At 46.2% G+C, this 19,298-nt stretch overlaps 1 protein-coding gene across 1 annotated transcript in view; it reads right to left on the bottom strand.

Moving 5' to 3' along the window:
* Positions 1–497: 497 nt before the first annotated feature.
* Positions 498–19,298, bottom strand: part of LOC142007235 (cystine/glutamate transporter-like) — a 33,299-nt gene continuing 14,498 nt past the window's right edge. Inside the window, exons 4-12 of the mRNA XM_074983806.1 lie at positions 18,410–18,535; positions 14,119–14,218; positions 13,961–14,005; positions 13,669–13,792; positions 12,783–12,886; positions 11,183–11,279; positions 10,254–10,403; positions 2,537–2,711; positions 498–1,026 (exon numbers count right to left, since the gene is read on the bottom strand). Of these exons, the coding sequence (XP_074839907.1) occupies positions 962–1,026; positions 2,537–2,711; positions 10,254–10,403; positions 11,183–11,279; positions 12,783–12,886; positions 13,669–13,792; positions 13,961–14,005; positions 14,119–14,218; positions 18,410–18,535 (986 nt within the window). The 3' untranslated portion in view covers positions 498–961. The remainder of the gene's footprint in view (positions 1,027–2,536; positions 2,712–10,253; positions 10,404–11,182; positions 11,280–12,782; positions 12,887–13,668; positions 13,793–13,960; positions 14,006–14,118; positions 14,219–18,409; positions 18,536–19,298) is intronic.

Raw genomic sequence — 19,298 nt, 5'->3', positions numbered from 1 at the left:
TAGGAGTATTGGTTGAACATTGGTTTAGTTAAACAGCAGGCTGTTGGAAAAAACAGTCAGGAAGCAGAACAATGGCTCGAAACCCACATCTATCAATACTTCTGGGGCAATAGAAAAGCCATTCACTTTGAGCTTCTACCTCTGACCTTCTCCTGAGTTCAGCATACCTACTTTATCAAAGGGAGAGTCCAAATGTGTGAGCACTGAATTTAAAAGGAGACTCTCCCATCGACCAGAAAGATGGCCAGTTAATGGGAGTCAGAGTGACACCCAGAGGCTAAGGGTGATGGGGAAATTGATGGGTGGCAGGAGTCTAAGTAAAATAGATATGCTGATAGATTTTTGTTGTTTTTAACATGCTCTCTTCTGTTCATACTGTAACTCTTTGGTTAAAGAAAGGTGCCTGGTCACAAGCTCCTGAAAGAGAAGAGCCACAGGCACTGACACCAGTGAGAACTATCAGAGTAAATACAATTAACACACAAGATACTGTAGCCCAGGGTTTATTGTAAGTGTTGTGGAATTGTGTGATTCTGAACTTGTTTTCCATTGCAGTCCATTTGATTGATATTTGGATTGCACAAGAGGTGCTCTTCTTCACTTCGTCTTTCCTCGTACCAAAAATCTAGAACACAGAAATCATTCATCTCACTGACAGACGGACCAACCTGTAAAATTCGAATCCTGATTCTTGAATGTCTTGAAAAGTCCTATGTTCAGAAGCAGCGTTTTGGTTTAGACAGATAGAAGCAGATGCAACATTCTGATCCTGAAGCCAATTACCAAAGCTGGGAAGCACACGGATCCAGGATATTTGTTCTAGATGTCTCTAGTTGTACCACACTGGCTACAAAATTAAGAATGCCTCCTGGTCTGTTAGCAGGGTTTAAATGATGAGAAATGAGGCTAGTGGTTTTCGCTGGATAAGAAACTGTGTGTCTTCTCCAATAAGATGTGGTCTTCAGTAAGTCATAATTTCCTGTCTGACTACTTCCAGCAGTACCTGAAGTTTGAGTGTAAGATAATCTGCCACAAGGAGAGAGAAAAAAAAAAAAGAGGAGGAAAGGAATGTTTAATTTGGAGTTTTTCAAACTTTTAAATCTGTTGTATGTGGATGGAGCATTTTGCGTGGAGAAACAATTTATTTCAGTACCATAGAAATCATATATAATATGACCCACTTGATCTCTGCTACCTTTCCTTCTGTCTCTACTTAGATATTTTCAGAGCTGTTGACAGTACAGAACTCTGGGCAATTAACATAGATTTGATCAGCGCTTTATCTGAGAGAGAAACATTGAATTAAAGGTGGCAGAGCTACCTCTGAAACTTTTAGCTTGATAACACATGAGAAAATCTTCTTAAAATATTTCTTACATTAAAAAAAAAAGCAGTCATGTAGCACTTTGAAGACTAACAGAATAATGTATTAGGTGATAAGCTTTGGTGGGACAGATCCACTTCTTCAGATCATAGCCATAGCAGAACAGACTCACTATATAAAGCACAGAGGTCCAAAAATTGTTATCAAGGTTGACAAATCAGAAAAAATCTTACTTGTATTCTAGATCCCTTGTCCATACCTGCTTCCTGAAACATTTCTTAAGACAGAATAAAATCTTGGTGCTCCATGACCAACATGTATATTTTATCTGTTTACAAATGTATAAACAGAATTGGAGAAAATATATTTCCCTTATCTTCCTATCAATGCTTTTCCCAGTCTTTCCACAGAAACAGGTCTGCACAGCATAATTGTGTACCCATAAAACTTGTGGGGGCATGAAAACCACATTACAGATTGTGAAATCTGGTCTCCTCTGTGAAATATGATCTCTGGCCACCCAGCTCTGAGGGCAGAACAGAGACCTGTGGCTGCTGCCCACAGTTCCCATGCTACCCTTATATCTCCACTGCTGCTGTTGGGCAGCACTGGATTGAGATCTGGACACCTGGCTAGCAGCTGTGGCTCTCTGGCTGATCAGATGTGAAAACACTGCGGAGAGTGATGGCTGTGCCCTGACGCCTACTTCCCAAGGCAATGCCACCTGCCAGGCACAGCAAAGAAGTGAGGATGGCAATACCGTGACCTCTAATAGGCCCATAATCCCCCCAGATCAAGGTCCCTAGTTTGAAACACGCTGCAGAGAAATCATATATTTTATATGGGTTGTTCATTGCATAAATTGCAAATTTCATGGACGTACGTCCATGACATTTGCTACATATGCAATGGACAACTCATGAAAATTGTTCAATTTCTATGACATTTAAATAGACCTAATCATAATACATTTGTACAATTCTAGAACCAAATTAAAACTTTTAGGACCTCACCCCAAAGCTTAGTGACATTTAGTTCTGGAGCCAATCACTGCAACATGGGTCATCCTCTAATTTTAATGTATACTGCTGATGATATTAAACCCAGACTTAGAACACACAGCCTACAATAGATGGTGATTTATGCATCCCGGGTAGAATGGAATACTACATGAGGTTTAACGTAACAACATTTTATCAAATTTCTACTCACAGAATGTGGTACGGCAACAGTCAGGTATTGGTCGGCTGACCACCAAGAAGTACACTGGAAAACCACTTAAAACTATGGCGCAGCCAATGCTGATATACACTGGGTCTGAGAAGAAAGACATTCCCACTGCAAAGAGGCAGATGACGGTGAAGGAGACAGGAATGAAGAGAGGAACCTGGGGGAAAAAAGAGCACAGGCCTTTGTGTTCATATCTGACCATTGTAATTTGTCTTAATTTCTCCAAACACATTATGTCTGAGCTTGTACACAAATAGTTATCCATAACTAGACTCCTGTGTCCAGATGACAAGAATCCCGGCCAGCCCAATCTTTCTGTGCAGTCTGTCTCCAACAAGTGGGGTGCATGATCTCTGTGACATGCTCACATTTGCTGTTTACACCACCAGCACAGGCTCTTACCTCTCTTGATGAGACATGTGAGCAGACATTAGTATCTCAGGAGTGGCCACATACAAAAATGCCTTCTCCAGCCAGGCATTTAGCAGGAGGCAGACATCAAATTCAACTGGGAAATGGTGGTTTGAGCATTGGCCTAGTAAACTCAGGGTTGTGAGCTCAGTCCTTGGGGAGGCCATTTAGGAGCCTCGGGCAAATAGATTATTAAACAAAAAGAAAATCTGACAGGGATGGTGTTTGGTCCTGCCAAGAGGGCAGGGGACTGGACTCGATGACCTCCTGAGGTCCCTTCCAGCTCTATGAGAGATGTGTGCCCCCACTGTGGGGGGAGGGATAGCTCAGTGGTTTGAGCATTGGCCTGCTAAACCTGGGGCTGTGAGCGCAATCCTTGAGGAGGCCATTTAGGGGATTGGGGCAAATAGATGTCAGGGGTGGTGCTTGGTCCTGCCACAAAGGCCGGGGACTGGACTAGCTGACCTCCCAAGGTCCCTTCCAGCTCTAGGAGGTGCGTGTGTGTATCATGCCTCAGCTACTTTCTGAATCCATTATGGACCAGTGTTAGTGATGCCCACCCACAGTAATTCCAGAACAGAGCAGTCAGTGGGCCCCCAGGCCCCTGGATGTGGTCCATGTGACGTTGGGGCCGTGCTGGGCCTATGCTGCCTGGTGTACTTTTCCGGCATGGCTTCCACGTTCCAGCCCAGCAGTGTTGCCAGCTGCCTGACCCAGAGACCCTGACCCATCCCTTCCCTGAGGATACACCTCTGTTCTGCCCTTCTCCAGGCCCCACCCCACTTCAACCCCTCTCTGTCACTCACTCTCTCCACCATTACTCACTGTCCCTTGACTGGGCTTGGGGGTGAGGATGAGGGAAGGGGTGCTGGGAGCAGGATCTGGGAGGGAATTTGAGTGCTCTGGAAAAGAGTTTGGGGATAAGGGAATCTGGGTTTGGTGGATGGGCTCTGGGGTGGGGCAGGAGATTGGGGTGTATGGGGGTTAAGGGGGTTAGGCTTTGCGGAGGAGTTTGGCTGCGAGGCTGGGTTGAGGGTCTGGGAAGGGAGAAGGGAGCAGACTTTGAGAGGGAGTTTAGGTGCAGGAGAGGGTTGGGGGCTGGGCTTTGGAGGGGAGTTTGGCTGCAGGAGAAGGTGGGGGGCTGGGCTTTGTGCAGGAGTTCGGGTGTGGGAGAGGGTATGGGGCTGGGCTTTGGGAGGAGGATTGGGTGCGGGAGAGGGCAGGGGGCTGGGCTTTGGGAGGGGGGTTGGGGTGCAAGGCATGAAGTGGGTCTGGGAGTAGGAATGTCGGGGGAGGTGAGGGTCAGCAGTTAGCTCTGGTGGTTCCCAAAAGTGACCTGTACACCCCTCTGGCAGAGGCACCGAGGGGCAGGGGGAAAGGGGATCTCCAGCCCCTCAGCTCCCATCCAGTGGTTGCTGCAAACTCAAAGCTTGGGCTGGGGCAGTGCGCACAGACCCGCTGCCCCAGGGGCTGTAGAGATGATCCAGCCTGTTCTGGGAGCAGTGTAGGGCCGGGGCTGGCAGGGAGCTTTCTGCTGCACTGCTGGCAGCTGTGGCTGGGGACCACAGTCCCATTTAAATTGACTGTTCCCTGGCCTAATTGCTAAGTTCCCTGTAAGCTGCACAGTCGCATGTCTGTGCAGCTGCCTGCTGAGCGCTGTGCAGCTGTAACCCTCACCCGTAGGGATGTGGTTCGCTATCCCATGTAGTGGTACCTAGATCACTTACAGAGAGAAATAAGCTGTGTCTACACGTGCGCGCTACTTCGAAGTAGCGGCACTAACTTCGAAATAGCGCCCATCGCGGCTACACGCGTCGGGCGCTATTTCGAAGTTAACTTCGACGTTAGGCGACGAGACGTCGAAGTCACTAACCTCATGAGGGGATTGGAATAGCGCCCTACTTCGACGTTCAACATCGAAGTAGGGACCGTGTAGACGATCCGCGTCCCGCAACGTCGAAATTGCTGGGTCCTCCATGGCGGCCATCAGCTGGGGGGTTGAGAGACACTCTCTCCAGCCCCTCAGCTCACTGGTGGCCACGTGGAGCGGCCCCTTAAAGGTCCCCTCCCCCTCCCTTCCTCTGCAGGAAGCTGAGGGAACGTGCAGGCTGCAGCCTGCACACGCGGCCAGCCTGCACCACCCTCAGCCCCACACAGCTGCGATGGCTGGCCGGCAGCCCCCCCCAGCGCCCCCAGGGGACCCCCCGCAAGGGGAGCCAGGGCAGCCAGGCTGGCAAGCGGCAGCGGGGCCCCTCCTGGACGGAGGCCGAGCTGCGGGACCTGCTGGGGCTCTGGAGCGAGGAGGAGGTGCTCCAGGTAATGGGGAGCAAGAGGCGGAACGCGGATGCGTTCGCTCGGCTGGCCGACGGCCTGGCTGCCCGGGGTCACCCTGCCCGCACTCCTGACCACGTCAGGAGTAAGGTCAAGGAGCTGCGGCAGGGTTACTCCGGGTCCCGGGATGCGGCCAGCCGATCTGGGGCCGCCCCCGTCACTTGCCCCTTTTACAGGGAGCTCAGGGACATCCTGGGCTCCCGGCACACTTCCTCCCCTCCAGCCACCCTTGATACTTCGGCCGACGAGCCCCAGCAGGCCCTGCAGCCGGAGTCCGCCCCGGAGGCAAGCCCCACACCCCGGGGGCCCCCCCCGGAGGCCACCCCCGGGACATCACGGCAGGAGGAGGAGGAGGAGGGGGGCTCCTCCTCCGCAGAATCCGGGCTGTAGATCCTCCTCCTGCCATCCCGGAGCAGCAGCAGGGCCTCCACCCCCCGGGGATCTCCGGACCGTGGGAGTGGACTGACAGGTAGGTACCCCCCTCTGGTGGACACCCCTGGGCTTGAGGGGCGGGGGTAAGAGATATGTGTCCAGGGCCCCCCACATGCTCACATGGCTCTAGGCCTGAAACCAGCCCCTGCAACAGTCCTCGCTGCCAACTCTGCTAACATATCTACACCAGTAACATCATCACAGGACCTAACACCAACTATACCATCAGGGGCTCCTTTACCTGCACATCTACTAATATAATATATGCCATCATGTGCCAGCAACGCCCCACTGCAATTTACATTGGCCATACTGGACAGTCTCTCCGTAAAAGAATAAACAGACATAAATCAGACATCAGGAACAGTAATGTACAGAAGCCTGTGGGGGAACACTTCAATCTCCCTGGACACTCAGTGGCAGATTTAAGGGTGACAGTTCTGAAACAAAGAAATTTCAAAAATCAAATGGAGAGAGAAATCTCTGAGCTGCAATTCGCTTGCAAATTTGACTCCATTAACCAAGGATTAAACAGAGACTGGGAGTGGCTCACAGCTTACAAAACCAGCTTCTCTGCCCTGGGCATTAATATCTCCCCATTAGACTCTGAGAAAGGCTCACATCTCCCTGTCTGAGCTAACTTGTTTTTTCCTCTTTTGAGAAGTACTATTGATACTGGGCCATTTCCACCTTGCTGAATAGACCTTGTCAGCTCTGACCCTCCCTTTTACTGGGACCCCACTCTTTAAATACCCCTCTGAAACCAACCCCCCCATGACTCATGCATCTGACGAAGCGGGTCTTTGCCCACAAAAGCTTATGCTCCAAAATATCTGTTAGTCTATAAGGTGCCATTTTTACTCAAAGGGGTAGTAGGATTAGTCTGTAGTTTCACAAATAACAAGCAATTCCATAGCACCTTAAAATTAGCAAATTTATTAGGTCATGAGCTTTTGTGGGTAAGACCCATTTCTTCAGATTATTGGAGCAGACAGTTAGTATCCAGGGTTTATATAATTGACAGGGTGAAGCCGAGTGAGGGAAGGAAGAAGAAAAAAAGGGAGGAGGGATGGATTTACTTGCAACTGGTATGACCAGTAGATGAAGCAAACTAAGTTAAGCAAGAAGTATCCCATTTCTGAGAATATCAAAGGTGGGGAAATTGCAAATTTGACACGTTCACATTAGGCCTTAACAGAGATCTCAACTATCTCATGCATTACAGTAGTAACAGAGAGGTAGCCATGTTAGTCTGTAGTCTAACAAAACAAAACAGCAGTCTTGTAGCACTTCAGAGAGTAGCAAAATGATTTAGTAGATGATTAGCTTTCAGGGGACAGACTCACTTCTTCAAATCAATAGCATTTCCAGTACAGACTGACAGCTATAGTACAGAGATCTAAAAAAACTGCAATAAAAACTGACAAATCAAGTACATAGGACCGAAGAAGCAGGGTGATGTTAAGTGTCCTGCCTGAGATAACTATGAAAATCAAAGGAAAGGAAGCAGTCCTTGTAATGCTTGTAATGTAATGTAATACTATAATACTGTAACACTTGTCATGTAATGTAATACCATAGTGTAACCTGTTCACAGATTACAACTACAGTAATATTTATCCTGGAACTTTTCCTTGCAACAAACCCCATTGCCAACTTCATCCACATATTTATTCTTGGGATACCATCACTGGACCTAACCATGTTAATTATAAGATCAAGGGCTCATTCTCATGTACCTCGATTGATGTTACATATGCCATTATGTGCCAACAATGCTCCTTTACTATGTACATTGGACAAACCGGGCAAACACTTTGCCAAAGAATGAATGGACACAGAGCAAACATCAGGAATCTCAATACACATAAGCCTGTCAGTGAGCATTTCAGTGGAGTGGGCCGTTCTGTTAAAGACCTGAGAATATGCCTCCTAAAACAAAGAGACTTTAAAAACAGATTACATAGGGAGATTTGTGAATTGGGGTTCATACTCAAATTCTACACATTAACACTTGGTATGAAAAAAGACAGCAATTATCTCATGCATTATAAGGACTGCTTCCCTTCTTTTGATGTTCATAATTATCTCAGGGAAGACACTTAACATCTTCCACCCCCACCTCCCTCCTTCAGTCCTATGTACTTCATTTGTCAGTTTTTATTGCAATTTTTTTTGGACCTCCATATTATATAGCTGTCAGTCTGTACTGGAAATGCTGTGGGTCTGTTCCATGCAAGCTCATCACCTAATAAATCATGTTGTTAGTCTTTAAAGTGCTATATGACAGCTGTTTTGTTTTATGCATTGCAAGGGCAAATGAATTCCAATGCAAATGTCTCCCTGTATAATCTTGTGACACACACATCAGCCACACCATAAGGGGTTCATACACCACACATCCGCTAATATGATTTACGCCACTGTGAGCCAACAATGTGCCAACCCCCTGCCATGTACCTTGGACAAATTGGACAGTTTCTGTGCCAAAGGATGAATGGACATAAATCCTACATCAGGAATTGGAACACACATAAACCTATGGGGGAACAGTTTAGCCTCCATGGACATTCCATAATGGATTTAAAACTACCACAAGATTACAGAGGGAGACACCTGAATTGGAATTAATTTGCAAATCTGACACACTTAACTTAGACCTTAACAGAGATCACAACTATCTTACGTATTACAAGGGCAATTTCCCCACCTTTGATATTTGCAGGAATGGGACGCATCCTACTTTACTTAATTTGCTTCTTCTACTTGCCCTAGTAGTGACAGGTAACCCCTTTTCTTCTCCTTCCTCTCTTCCCCCCTCCCTGCACCCCCCTGTATAAACCCTGGATTCTAACTGTCTACTCCAGTCATCTGAGGAAGTGGGTCTTACTCATGAAAGCTCAGGACCTAATAAACCGGTTAGCCTTTAAGGTGCTACAGAACTGCTTGACATTTATACTCTTCTTTCCTCTTTCAAAAAGGCAGTTCTTAAGTCAGAAGGATAAACCCTGTGTAAGTGGTTATGTTTCTCTTCAGTTTGTCTCTTCAAACTACCAGAAGTGGATTAAAGCCCGAATTTAGACCCTATAGAATAAGGTTAAAAACCATCAGGGAAGAGGTAGGAGGGAATCAACATGTTGCTGATTTCTTTGTCAGACACTCACACTTTACCCAATGATTCTAGTTCAAGTAAACACATTTTAGAAGGTGGCTCTGGGTGAATTGTGGGCGCAGCCAGCATACTGCCTGGGAAAGTTGAATATGTCTTTATATACACTTTGTTAGCATGTGCTTGGGGTAGAGTAGCAAGCTGGGAGGGAAAAAAAAGTCACATAGAAAAAGGGTCATTTCTGTTTGGGAGCTAGACAAAGGTTCAAGCTCATACTTGTTTGTTTTTTTTTCTTGAACTGCTTCACACATCCCTCCTCTAACACACACAGACTATGATACTCTTGCACCAATGACTACGCAGAATTACTGGACAGGCAGAGAATGGATACGTACAAATTGTTAGCACCTAGATAAATCCCCAGCCATACCCTGAGAGCTCAGCAGAGCAGACTGTCCATCTGTGACACCCAGCCTTAGGGAAGACCTGACAGGAGTAGCCTGGGACACAGAAGAGGATCACTGTGGGAATCAGGAAAACTGCATAAGCCAGAATCCTGACCCCACAGAGACAGACAACTGAAAGGGGCGAGATCAAAATTACACCTGTCAGCTGCTCTTGGTTAATTGCTTCTCTTCTAAAGCCTGTATGGTTAGCAGCTCTACTTCAAAAAACTTACAGCAGCTGGGGTTACCTTATTTGACCTTTCAAAAGAGAGACCACCCCGAGAGGGAGTGTATCTGTATCAGTATCTACTAACTCATCTAGTATTAATAATGTTCTATATATACTATAATGCGTTAGTACAAGGTGAGTTGGTAAATGTGATACAAATGCATTCCTTCTCAGGGTTGTCCTCCTTTTTATATAGTAAACTTATACAGCACAACATTTGGGGGCTGGAAGAGAAGAGCTGTTGGAAGACTTCTCTGGGGAAAGGGAACTAGAGGATCAGATAGATGGGTTTTGCAGGGAGAAACCCAAAAGACAAACTAAGCTCAGAAGGGTTCTTTGGCTGAGGCTTGAGCTTCATTGTGGAAAACCCCAGGGGGAATGTTTGGACACTAGCCTGCTTACGTGCATATCAGAGAGTGGGGTTGGGAATGTCTAGTCTCACCAGATCTCCTGATTTCCAGTCTAAACCCCTGCCTACTGGACTATGCTCCCTTTTTAACTAAACGTGACCGTGCACAGCTGGGTAGAACCCTGCTTTACTGAGGGTTGTCGGTCTGACTGACCATTCTAGTGACAAACAAAGTTTCCCCCACGTCACTTCCTCGGTTACCTCTCATTAGTGTAAATGGAACTGAGGTCATGTGCAGCATGTTCTAGCTCTCAAGGAAAAATGGGGCGAGAAGTCAGTTATAGCACCAATAGGCTTATGAACTCTTGGCTTTAAAATCAACCGTGTGTTACCTTGAATGGTCTGGGCAGCTCAGGGTGACGGTAACGATGGATGATGAGTCCAAATGTGGCCAATCCTATGAAGAGCCATCGGGAAAAGCTGAAGAAATTCAGTAGGTGGTAGATGTCTCCAATGCACACCATGACAGTAACCAATGGTAACTGGAGATTGTTAAAATAAAACACATGTGTTAAGTCCTCATCCCAATCTTTAGCCATTTAAAATACATGGATGAACCAGAAACTCCCATTTACAGTCAACAGTAATAAAGCTGGTGCTCTGGGATCCCAACCAATTTTAATGCTAAGCTGAGATCAATACATTTACTGCATCTGAGGCTTCAGCGTGGGAATGCATGGCATGCAAAAGGCTGTATTTGCTAATAAAATAAATTTTCACCACTTCAAAGAGACAGTGTTGATGTTAGAAGGCACCTATCAATACTCAGGCAAAATTGCTGAAACATTTTGCAGAAAAATTCACTACATGTGATACACTCCATCTCCAAAATGTCGGTGTTTGTAACATTTGAAGGACTGCATTATCCACAAAGGAGCCAACACCTGGAAGACATGTTTTGTGGGAGAATTGTTTGTGGATGGTGAAGATGGCAGTACTCCTCTTAGATTAGCAAGATGGTCAAGTGGGTTTTAAACTCAGGGAGGCAGGGGGCTTGAGTTCAACTCCCACGTTAACGAAACGATTTTGAAAATACTTTGCAATACGCAGTCAACTTAAACTTGTTTATAAGCGCGAATGAATATCCATAGAAAGATTTTTGCAGAAATCCACTCCTTTTACTCTTCAGAGACCTGAGACTAACTTGATCCCTTTGAAATCTCACACATCTGTCCAGGTTCTGCATAGTAACATGTAAAATAAGAAGCAAATCAGAACTGTCAGACAGCAGAAATTCCAATTTTAAATCTGTTCTCCTCACCATTAACATGATGGCTGGAAGGGGTGTGTGCCTTCGGATGTGGATCATGGAGAAGAGAGGAGGCCATTGACCCTCCCTTGAAGCCACAAACAGAGTCCTGAAAGATGACATGGAGAAGTACACGAAGCTGAGTTCCACTTACCTGTATCTGCACTAGAGAGCTTAGTCACTGGTAGCTGAATTGGTGACATAAGGACAGTGTAAATACCCAGCATGTAGCCTGACCATCCTAACTATCCTAATTAAGGTTCAGTTTTGCCTCACGTCCACACTTGTACTTGAGTACATCCTTGTAGCTGCACCATGCTCTACTACCTAGCCACAGTTCCTGGCACAGCTTCCTGAGCCAGTAACTCATGGGTGATTTTCACAAGCAAAGTCAAACACTCTTAATTCTCTGGGAAATTCCCACAAGTTCCCAAAGCTGGCCTATTTTCAAGTCTGTTTCTCATGCTGGAGGCCAGGACATTCTGGTCCTGCCCTGGAGAAGCAGCAAGAAGGAACAGCCATTCAGAGGTTTTCCTGTAACAGTTGCACACCCTATATCTGTGCAGCAGTTGAACACAATGTTCACTGCATAGAGCAACGCACAGCTCCTGGTACTATTTGGGTCATTTTTAGTTCATACATTTTAAAAGTTTCCATGAGGCAGAACTGAGGGGAAAAGTGGAGCTCTCTGCAATAATGGGCTTGGGGATTCCTAAGTCTCTGGACCAATGCTGGGGAATCTTGATGGACCTGACAGAAGCAGCCACCTGTAGCAAAGTAACAGTGAGGAACTACTATCTTCCATTCCCTCCTTGCAACATGAGATGACAATCAAGAAGAAAAAGTTGTGTCTGTTTTTGTTTGGTTCTGTCTACTAGCACCAAATTGTCATCTGGTTGGAGCACTGCCTGGAGAAACTTTGGCATGTGCCCAAAATTAGCTTCACGCTGGCCTTTGTGCTTCCCAGAGCTGCAGCTGGCCAGCAACCAGTGTGACTCTGTGCATTACTTAAAGCAGCCTTCCCTTGGGAACACCCCGGCGCTGCTAGCTGGAGGGAATGAGGAGGGTAACTCCATACCAAAGGGAAAATCCTCATGTAGCCAGTTCACAGTGGAGGCTTTTCCCCACAATTTTTATTTTTGGATTTGGAGTAATATAACAAACAATACAAATCATCCCTTACCTATCAACTGAATTGTCCTTCACTATCAAGGCTGTAAAACTGAGAAATCAGTTTTGGGTGGGATGGAGGTGACAAGGTGGGGGTGGTAGAGATAGGAGCTGTCTTTACCATGGGTAGGTGACTGCCTTCCCTTCAAGTAGCATTTCTTCCGGGGCCCCAGAAGGATGGGAAATGTACTGGCCAGAGTGTGCCATTCTCCCATGCTGGTGACTGACAGAGTCAAACTCATTGCCAACTAGGGGAGATTCTTTTCTACCGGAAGCAGTAGAGATCTGCATTTTTGGAAGTGAAAGCTTGAACCGCATCCCAGGATTGCTTGTGTGGCAGCTGGCTGATGAGTGATATAGCTACCTGTCAACAGATTTTGTCCCCTGTGCTCTCCTCCTGTTTATTCTATGAATCAGTTAGCAACATTTAAAAGAATCTGACCTTGAAAACGTGAAGATCCCCCCATTCAGGGTTCCAAAGCAGGACAGGGCAACCAGGATGGGAACCACAGGAACAAGTCTCTGGAAAGCTTTTTGTGCAAAACTCTGGAGGAAAGACACGTTTCAGTTCAGAAACACCCTGGTAATCCCTGAGTGACATCAGACTTAATGGAAATAGCTAGACAGCCTTCCACCGAAAGGCTTAAAATAGAACTCCACTTATTCCTGCATCAGTCCTATGGATATGTCTGTGCTAGCCCTGTATATGCTATGGCTATGTCTACACTAGCCCTGCAGTACTATGGCTATTTCTACACTGCCATGCATATACAGCGCCTCATTAGCATAATGGCAACCGCGGCACTTCAAAAGTGCTGCTTTCGAACATGCGTGGCTTGTCTCCATGGGCCCCTTCTCAAAAGGACCCCACACACTTCAAAATCCCCTTATGCCTATTTGATTATAGGAATAAGGGGATTTCGAAGTGCGTGGCGTCCTTTTGAAAAGGACCCTGTGTAGACGAGCCGCGTGCAATTGAAAGCGGCACTTTCGAAGTGCCATGGCTGCCATATGCATGGCAGAGCCTCACTAGCATCTTTCAATTAGGTTCATTATCATGCTCCTTTTGAAGTCCTGGGGCTAGTGTAGACATTGCCTACCTGTTCCTCTTCCCCATTGCCATCTTGATCTCTATTTCTTTCTTCCATCTCCTTGGGCAAGGCTAAGAGATGTTACTACTTGCTGATACTCATGAGACATGACAAAGCTGAAGGCTTTTTCACTATAAAATCCAATATTACTGCCATCTTCCTAGATGCCTCCAGACCCCCACCCGCTTAGTGCAAATTGTTCCTGCTGAGGAAAACCTATAATGGGTTACAACTCACCACAGCCACAGCCTCGGAAGCCAGCACATCCTCTGCTGTCAAGACTGTATAATAGGACACATTGGTGAGCATGTACCCCACCATTACAGTGACGACAGACACTATCACAGCCAATGGGATATTTCTATAACAGTGGGAGATAGAGTGCCAGTTAACAGATCTGTTCTGTGTTTAGTTTTTACTCACATTATCAGTACTAACACTAATTTTCTCTTTACACTTAGAAAGCAGCTTATTTTGAAATAATTCTGTCTCCAATGGCTGGTATTAATTGCCCCTCTCCCACTCTTACCGTTCAGGCCGGATGAGTTCTTCTCGCACAAAGCTAGTCTGAAACCTGCAGAGTGAAATAAGACTGGTTATGGTAGAGTCTAAATAATGGCTCAGGAAAAGCCCCATAGACTTAGGAGTAGATTCTACCATTTCTTAAAGGATACTGACTGCACATACCAGCCTGAATATGCAAACATCCCAGAATAAAAAGCCAAGGGCAGCTTGTCCAAAGCCAGTGACTGACTATGGAAAATATCTTGGAAATTTTCAGTGTGGCCTAAAAATTGGAGAGAAAAACAGGGTTACAGACCAGGGAATCAGTGGAGGCCTAGAAGTCTCCTCTAGTATCGTATAAATATTAAATAAATAAATAAATAAAAATACAAAGGGCAGAAGAAAATTCTATTTCTATATCCTTCACAGCCCAAGAGTGTGTGTTTGGTTACTTCAATTCATAGAACTCACTTGCCATGTTAATGCACGATACCAAGTCTGTGATGAGAGATTTTTGAAAGGTGAGTGATGGTGGTGGGTTCCCTCTCTCATACAGTCTGCTCTGCATTAAGCAGAGCATAGAGCTAGGAGGCCAAAGATGACCTGAGACAGGGTTGGCAACCAAAATAGCAAGAAGAGCCATTTTTTCCAATTTGGTAAAAACCTCAGTACTTCAAGAGCTGCAAAGCATGTGAATATGAGATGGTCTTTAATAAATAACATCAAACCGTACTTTTTGTAACCTCTATTTTAAGAACAGTGCACACACACAGATTTGTAATGCGATACTTGTTTACTGCAGGAGATACAAAAATTTTTTACATACTCTGTTTCTTCACACTTCACGTGTGTGTTTGTGCACCTGTCATACTGATTTTCATACCTAAACCTTCTCTCTCTCTCTGGAGGACACTAGGGAGAGTTATCCAACGTTTTGAGATCACTTACTGTTTGCTATTTAGATAGGAGTTGTTCATTGCTGGGCTTTTAGACACTCACCATTTATCGAAAATAATCAGGAGGGTTTTTTGTTTTTGTTCTTTTTGTTGTTGCTGTTTTAGTGCAATTATGGCATCGGGAGCCATAAAGTTCAAGAAGGAACCACAGGTTGCTGACCCCTGGCCTGAGAGAATCTCTATTTACAGAAAAAAATAACTCTCTTTCTAGAGATTTACAGTAAATGCCTTGACCCAACCCCTCCCCGCTCCCAGCTCTGGCTGGGCACTCTACTTCAATGTTTTACATGCAGCTAACTTGGCTCAAGCTTTGCTACCCTGACTCCTGCGTAAGCACCAACCCCAGCCTCATGCTGTGTCAAACATGAGAACCATGATATGAAGAGCTCTAGGAAGTAGGACAAAGAGTGGACTTCATGGTCCAACTTCAGGAAAACATCATCCCTGCCTAGACGTCCCTGCTAGCGCTCCACTGATTGCTAGAAAAGGAAGAAAAATTGAAGAGATTAAGGTATGCCTACACTATGTATGTAGGTCAAATGTATTAAGGTTGACCTTTTAGCACCTGAATTTACTAGGCATGTGAGGTTGATGGAGTGCATCCCTGGTAGCGTGGCTACCTTCGACTTTGGCATCAATGCACTGTGGGTAGTCATCTCACAGTTCCTGAACCCATTTGCATTCTATGTTAGGCTCCCAGGGCCTGATGGGACAGAAACATTGTAGGGGGTAATTCTGATTATATGTCATCAGCCCCCAATAATGCACTTATCTCCTTCCTTCATCCCAGCTTGAAAACAACAGCAAGCCATCTTTTTACACCCTTTCTTCGCCTGGTTATCTGTGCAGATGTCATAGCATGGCAAGCAAGGCGCTTGCTCAGCTGTAAACTGGTGTGGGGTGCACTACAAACACTTTGTGCATTATGCTGCAGTTTCTCCAGAGCATGGCCAGGAGCTGCCAGAGCAAGGAAGAATGTGAAGAGACTACAACCACCAACATGCAGGAACCTATTGACTAGAACAATTGTCATAGGCTGCTAGCAGTTGGCCCTGTTCTGGTCCTATGAGACAAGCACAGACTGGTGGAACCACCTAATTATGTACCTATGGGCCAATGACCAGTGGCTGCAAAACTTCCACGTGTGTAAGGCCGCTTTCATGGAACTTTGTGAATTGCTTTCCCTCACCCAAAGCACAGCAATAGCAGAATAAGACCTGCTCTGACAGTTGAGAAGTGAGTGGTGATAGCCAGATGGAAATCTGCAGTGTCAGACTGCTACTAGTCAGTTGGGAATCAATCCAGACTATCTACAGTGGAGGCAGCTGTGATCCAAGTAACCAGGACAATCAATACCTTCTGCTAGGAAGTGTGCAGGACATAGTGGATGGCTTTGCAGCAATGGGGTTCCCTGACTGGGGCAATAGGTGGAAAATACATCCCTAGCTTGGCACCAGACAATCTTGGCGAAGAGTACATAAACTGTCAGGGATACTTCTCAGTTGCATTGCAGGTGCTGGTAGATCATGAGGGCCATTTCACCAACATCTGTGTGGGTGGTTGGGAAAGGGGCATGATGCATGCATCTTTAGGAAATTGCATCTTTGCAAGATAGAACTCTTTTCCCAGACTGGAAGATTACCATTGGAGACACTGTAATGCCAACAGTTATCCTTGGAAACCCAGCCTAGCCCTTGATCCTGTGGCTCATGGAGCTGTACACATGCAGCCTGGACAGCAGTAAGGAACTGTTCAACTACAGGCTGAACACATGCAGAATGGTGATAGCATGTGCTTTTAGTCATTTAAGGGGACACTTTCACAGTTTACAGATTAGGCTAGACCTCAGTGAAAGCAATATTCCCACTGTTGCTGCTTGTTGTGTGCACCATAATATCTGTGAAAATAAGGGGAAGATGTTTCTGGTGGGGAGAGGGTTGAGGCAGATTGCCTAGTGTCTAATTATGAGGCTCCAGCCACCAAGGCAATCAGGAGGACACATGGAGGAGCACTGTGAATCAGAGAGGTTTTGAAAGCCAGTTTTGTAAATGACCAGACAGTGATGTGACAGTTGTGTATGTTGCCCTTAATGAGGTGTCCCCTGCAGTACATGTACTGGCCTATAGACTTCCCCACCCCCAAATGCAACTTATATAAATAATAAAGATCATGTTTTTCTGAAATCATGAATTTTTATTTCAGAAACACAGGGAACAGAGACAGAAAAAGAGTTCAGGGCGAGAGGTCTGATGATGATGGGAACAAAGTGGCTCCACAGTCTCCTTGTTTCAGGGCAGGAGTAATAAAGAGTTGTCATCGTTGTTGTGTGAATCCATGGCAGCAGAACTGTACCTGGTATACCCTGAGGGAGGGACTCACCCTCAAGTTAATGGTACTTGCTAGGCAGGGGACGTGGGTTCCAAAGCTCAGTGAGTGGGGTGGGGATTGCCATATTGCTGCTGTGTTTTCTTTTCTTATTTTATTTTATTTTATTGGTGGTGTGGGCTCTGTTTAAGAGTCTCAGACACCATTTGACCCTTCCTCTCTTTAGGCTCAATTTAGACTCAAGTTGAGAGTCGTATTATGCCCTGGAGTGCTGAAATGTGTTACCGAATAGGCCTAGTTTGGGACAGTGTTTCTGATGCATAAAAACTGCCCAGTGTGTGCCAGCAGTGAGGCTCCTCCACTAACAGCAGAAATCAGTGGGAGCTCTGTTAAGTGGGGAAGCCCAAAGCCATCTTGGTGAATGGCTGGCAGGAAGCTGTTGCCAGCAGGTTGGCAAGTGGAGGAGCATGACCAGCAGAACAGCTGGCAGGGACATGTGGCCAGCAGAGAGGCGCTGCTGGCAGGGAGGTGTGGTCAATGAGTAGCTAGCAGAGGATCATGGCCAGGAGGATGGCTCATGCACAGCACTGCAGAGAGGCACAAGAGTTGGCCATTGTGGTGGCAAGTGAGAGCCTGAGCATCAGAGGGTGTAAAGTGCCTTCTTAGCCCTTCTTCCACCCAGGCTGGAAGGTGAACTCTGTAAGTGAGCTTCTGAACCCTGGGGCTGCACTGGCCAAAGACAGCAGTGACTATGAGTGGGGTGAACAGAAGGGATGGGCACGAGTACGGGACTTTTGGGTTGCTGGACTTCAGAACCTAAAATGAAAGACACCGCCCAGCCTACTGTGGGGTGGGTCTTTTGGCTCAGGGTTTATGTTTATGAGCCCTAGTTGCAGTGTTTTCCCAAATTAATGCTGAGTTACTTTCCCACTTCTATTAAAGGTTCTGGCTACATGCAGGCTCTGCTGGTGGGAGCGGAAGTATTGCCTCTTAGAGGCATCCAGGGGTGACATATAATTGTCTCAGCTCATTGAGTTGGGGCTCGATCTGGTTTGGTGTTATATGGTTGAAAAGGAATCCCTAGATCCTGAGCCCAGTTGCTGCCAACTCTGACTGGCAGAAGGGTTGCAAGTACAATGGTAAAACCTTCCCACATGGAGAAGCCCTTAAGGGTTGCTCTCCTGCAGACCCACCTTGGCCTAGAAGCATCATCCCTGGCACAATGATGAGCACAAGGGCCAGCAGTTTGATGGCGGTTAGGACATTCTGAAGCCTGGCACTCCAGCTGACACTCCAAGAGTTCAGGGTGAGAATTATGTCTGGAGAAGAAGGCAAAGAAAACCACACATGGCTGGAACACAGAATAAGGCAGAATTTTACTCTGTTCCATTGTCTCAGCCTTTTGCCAGAGACAGCAAACCCACTGCTCTTAGCGCTGGGAAGAATTCCTAGTGACCAAAACATTCAGAGCAACAAATATTTTAAGAACACAAAAGCGTGCCCCAGAGTGTGGCATTTCAAGGGTGAAATGAGGTTACAACCTTGAGCAGAGCCCTGTTTGCCTCACTCCTCTCACATTTCTTCTTGTGCAATCTATGGCTGGCTGATGAAATAATCCATGAATACAGTGTCATCTCAGTTCCTCTCCCTCACAGCCGCCCTGGAATTTGAATCAAACAGGACTAGAAAGACATGGAACCCTTCCTTCCAAAATGTCGCCAGCCTGACAAAGCATCTAGCCAACACTTGACAATAAGTGAAAACAGACCTTGACACTTGCTGCCTATACCTCTGGTTTCAGCCAATCTGACAGCAGTGCATGGCCAATGGGGATGTCTACTGTCCCCCTGGCTTTGTCATCCACAGACCTAGTCACATCAGCTATGGCATCTCATTTCCCCCGCCTTGTTTCTAGAGATGGGGCAAAAGCAGAATCAGAATGTGGGTGGCTCATGTTTAATATGGAATCCAAGTGCCAACGTTTTCTCTCTAATGGGACAAGCCCAACTCTGAACCTGGGGAGAAGGGGTTCAAAAGCTTAATTAAAGTTCATGGCTTAGGCCTATGTCTGCTTTATACTTA

The sequence above is a fragment of the Carettochelys insculpta genome, chromosome 1, assembly GCF_033958435.1.
Source record: "Carettochelys insculpta isolate YL-2023 chromosome 1, ASM3395843v1, whole genome shotgun sequence".
NCBI lineage: Eukaryota > Metazoa > Chordata > Testudines > Carettochelyidae > Carettochelys > Carettochelys insculpta.
Note: the sequence above shows the minus strand (reverse complement) of the source record. Positions and strands in the feature narration are given on the sequence as shown.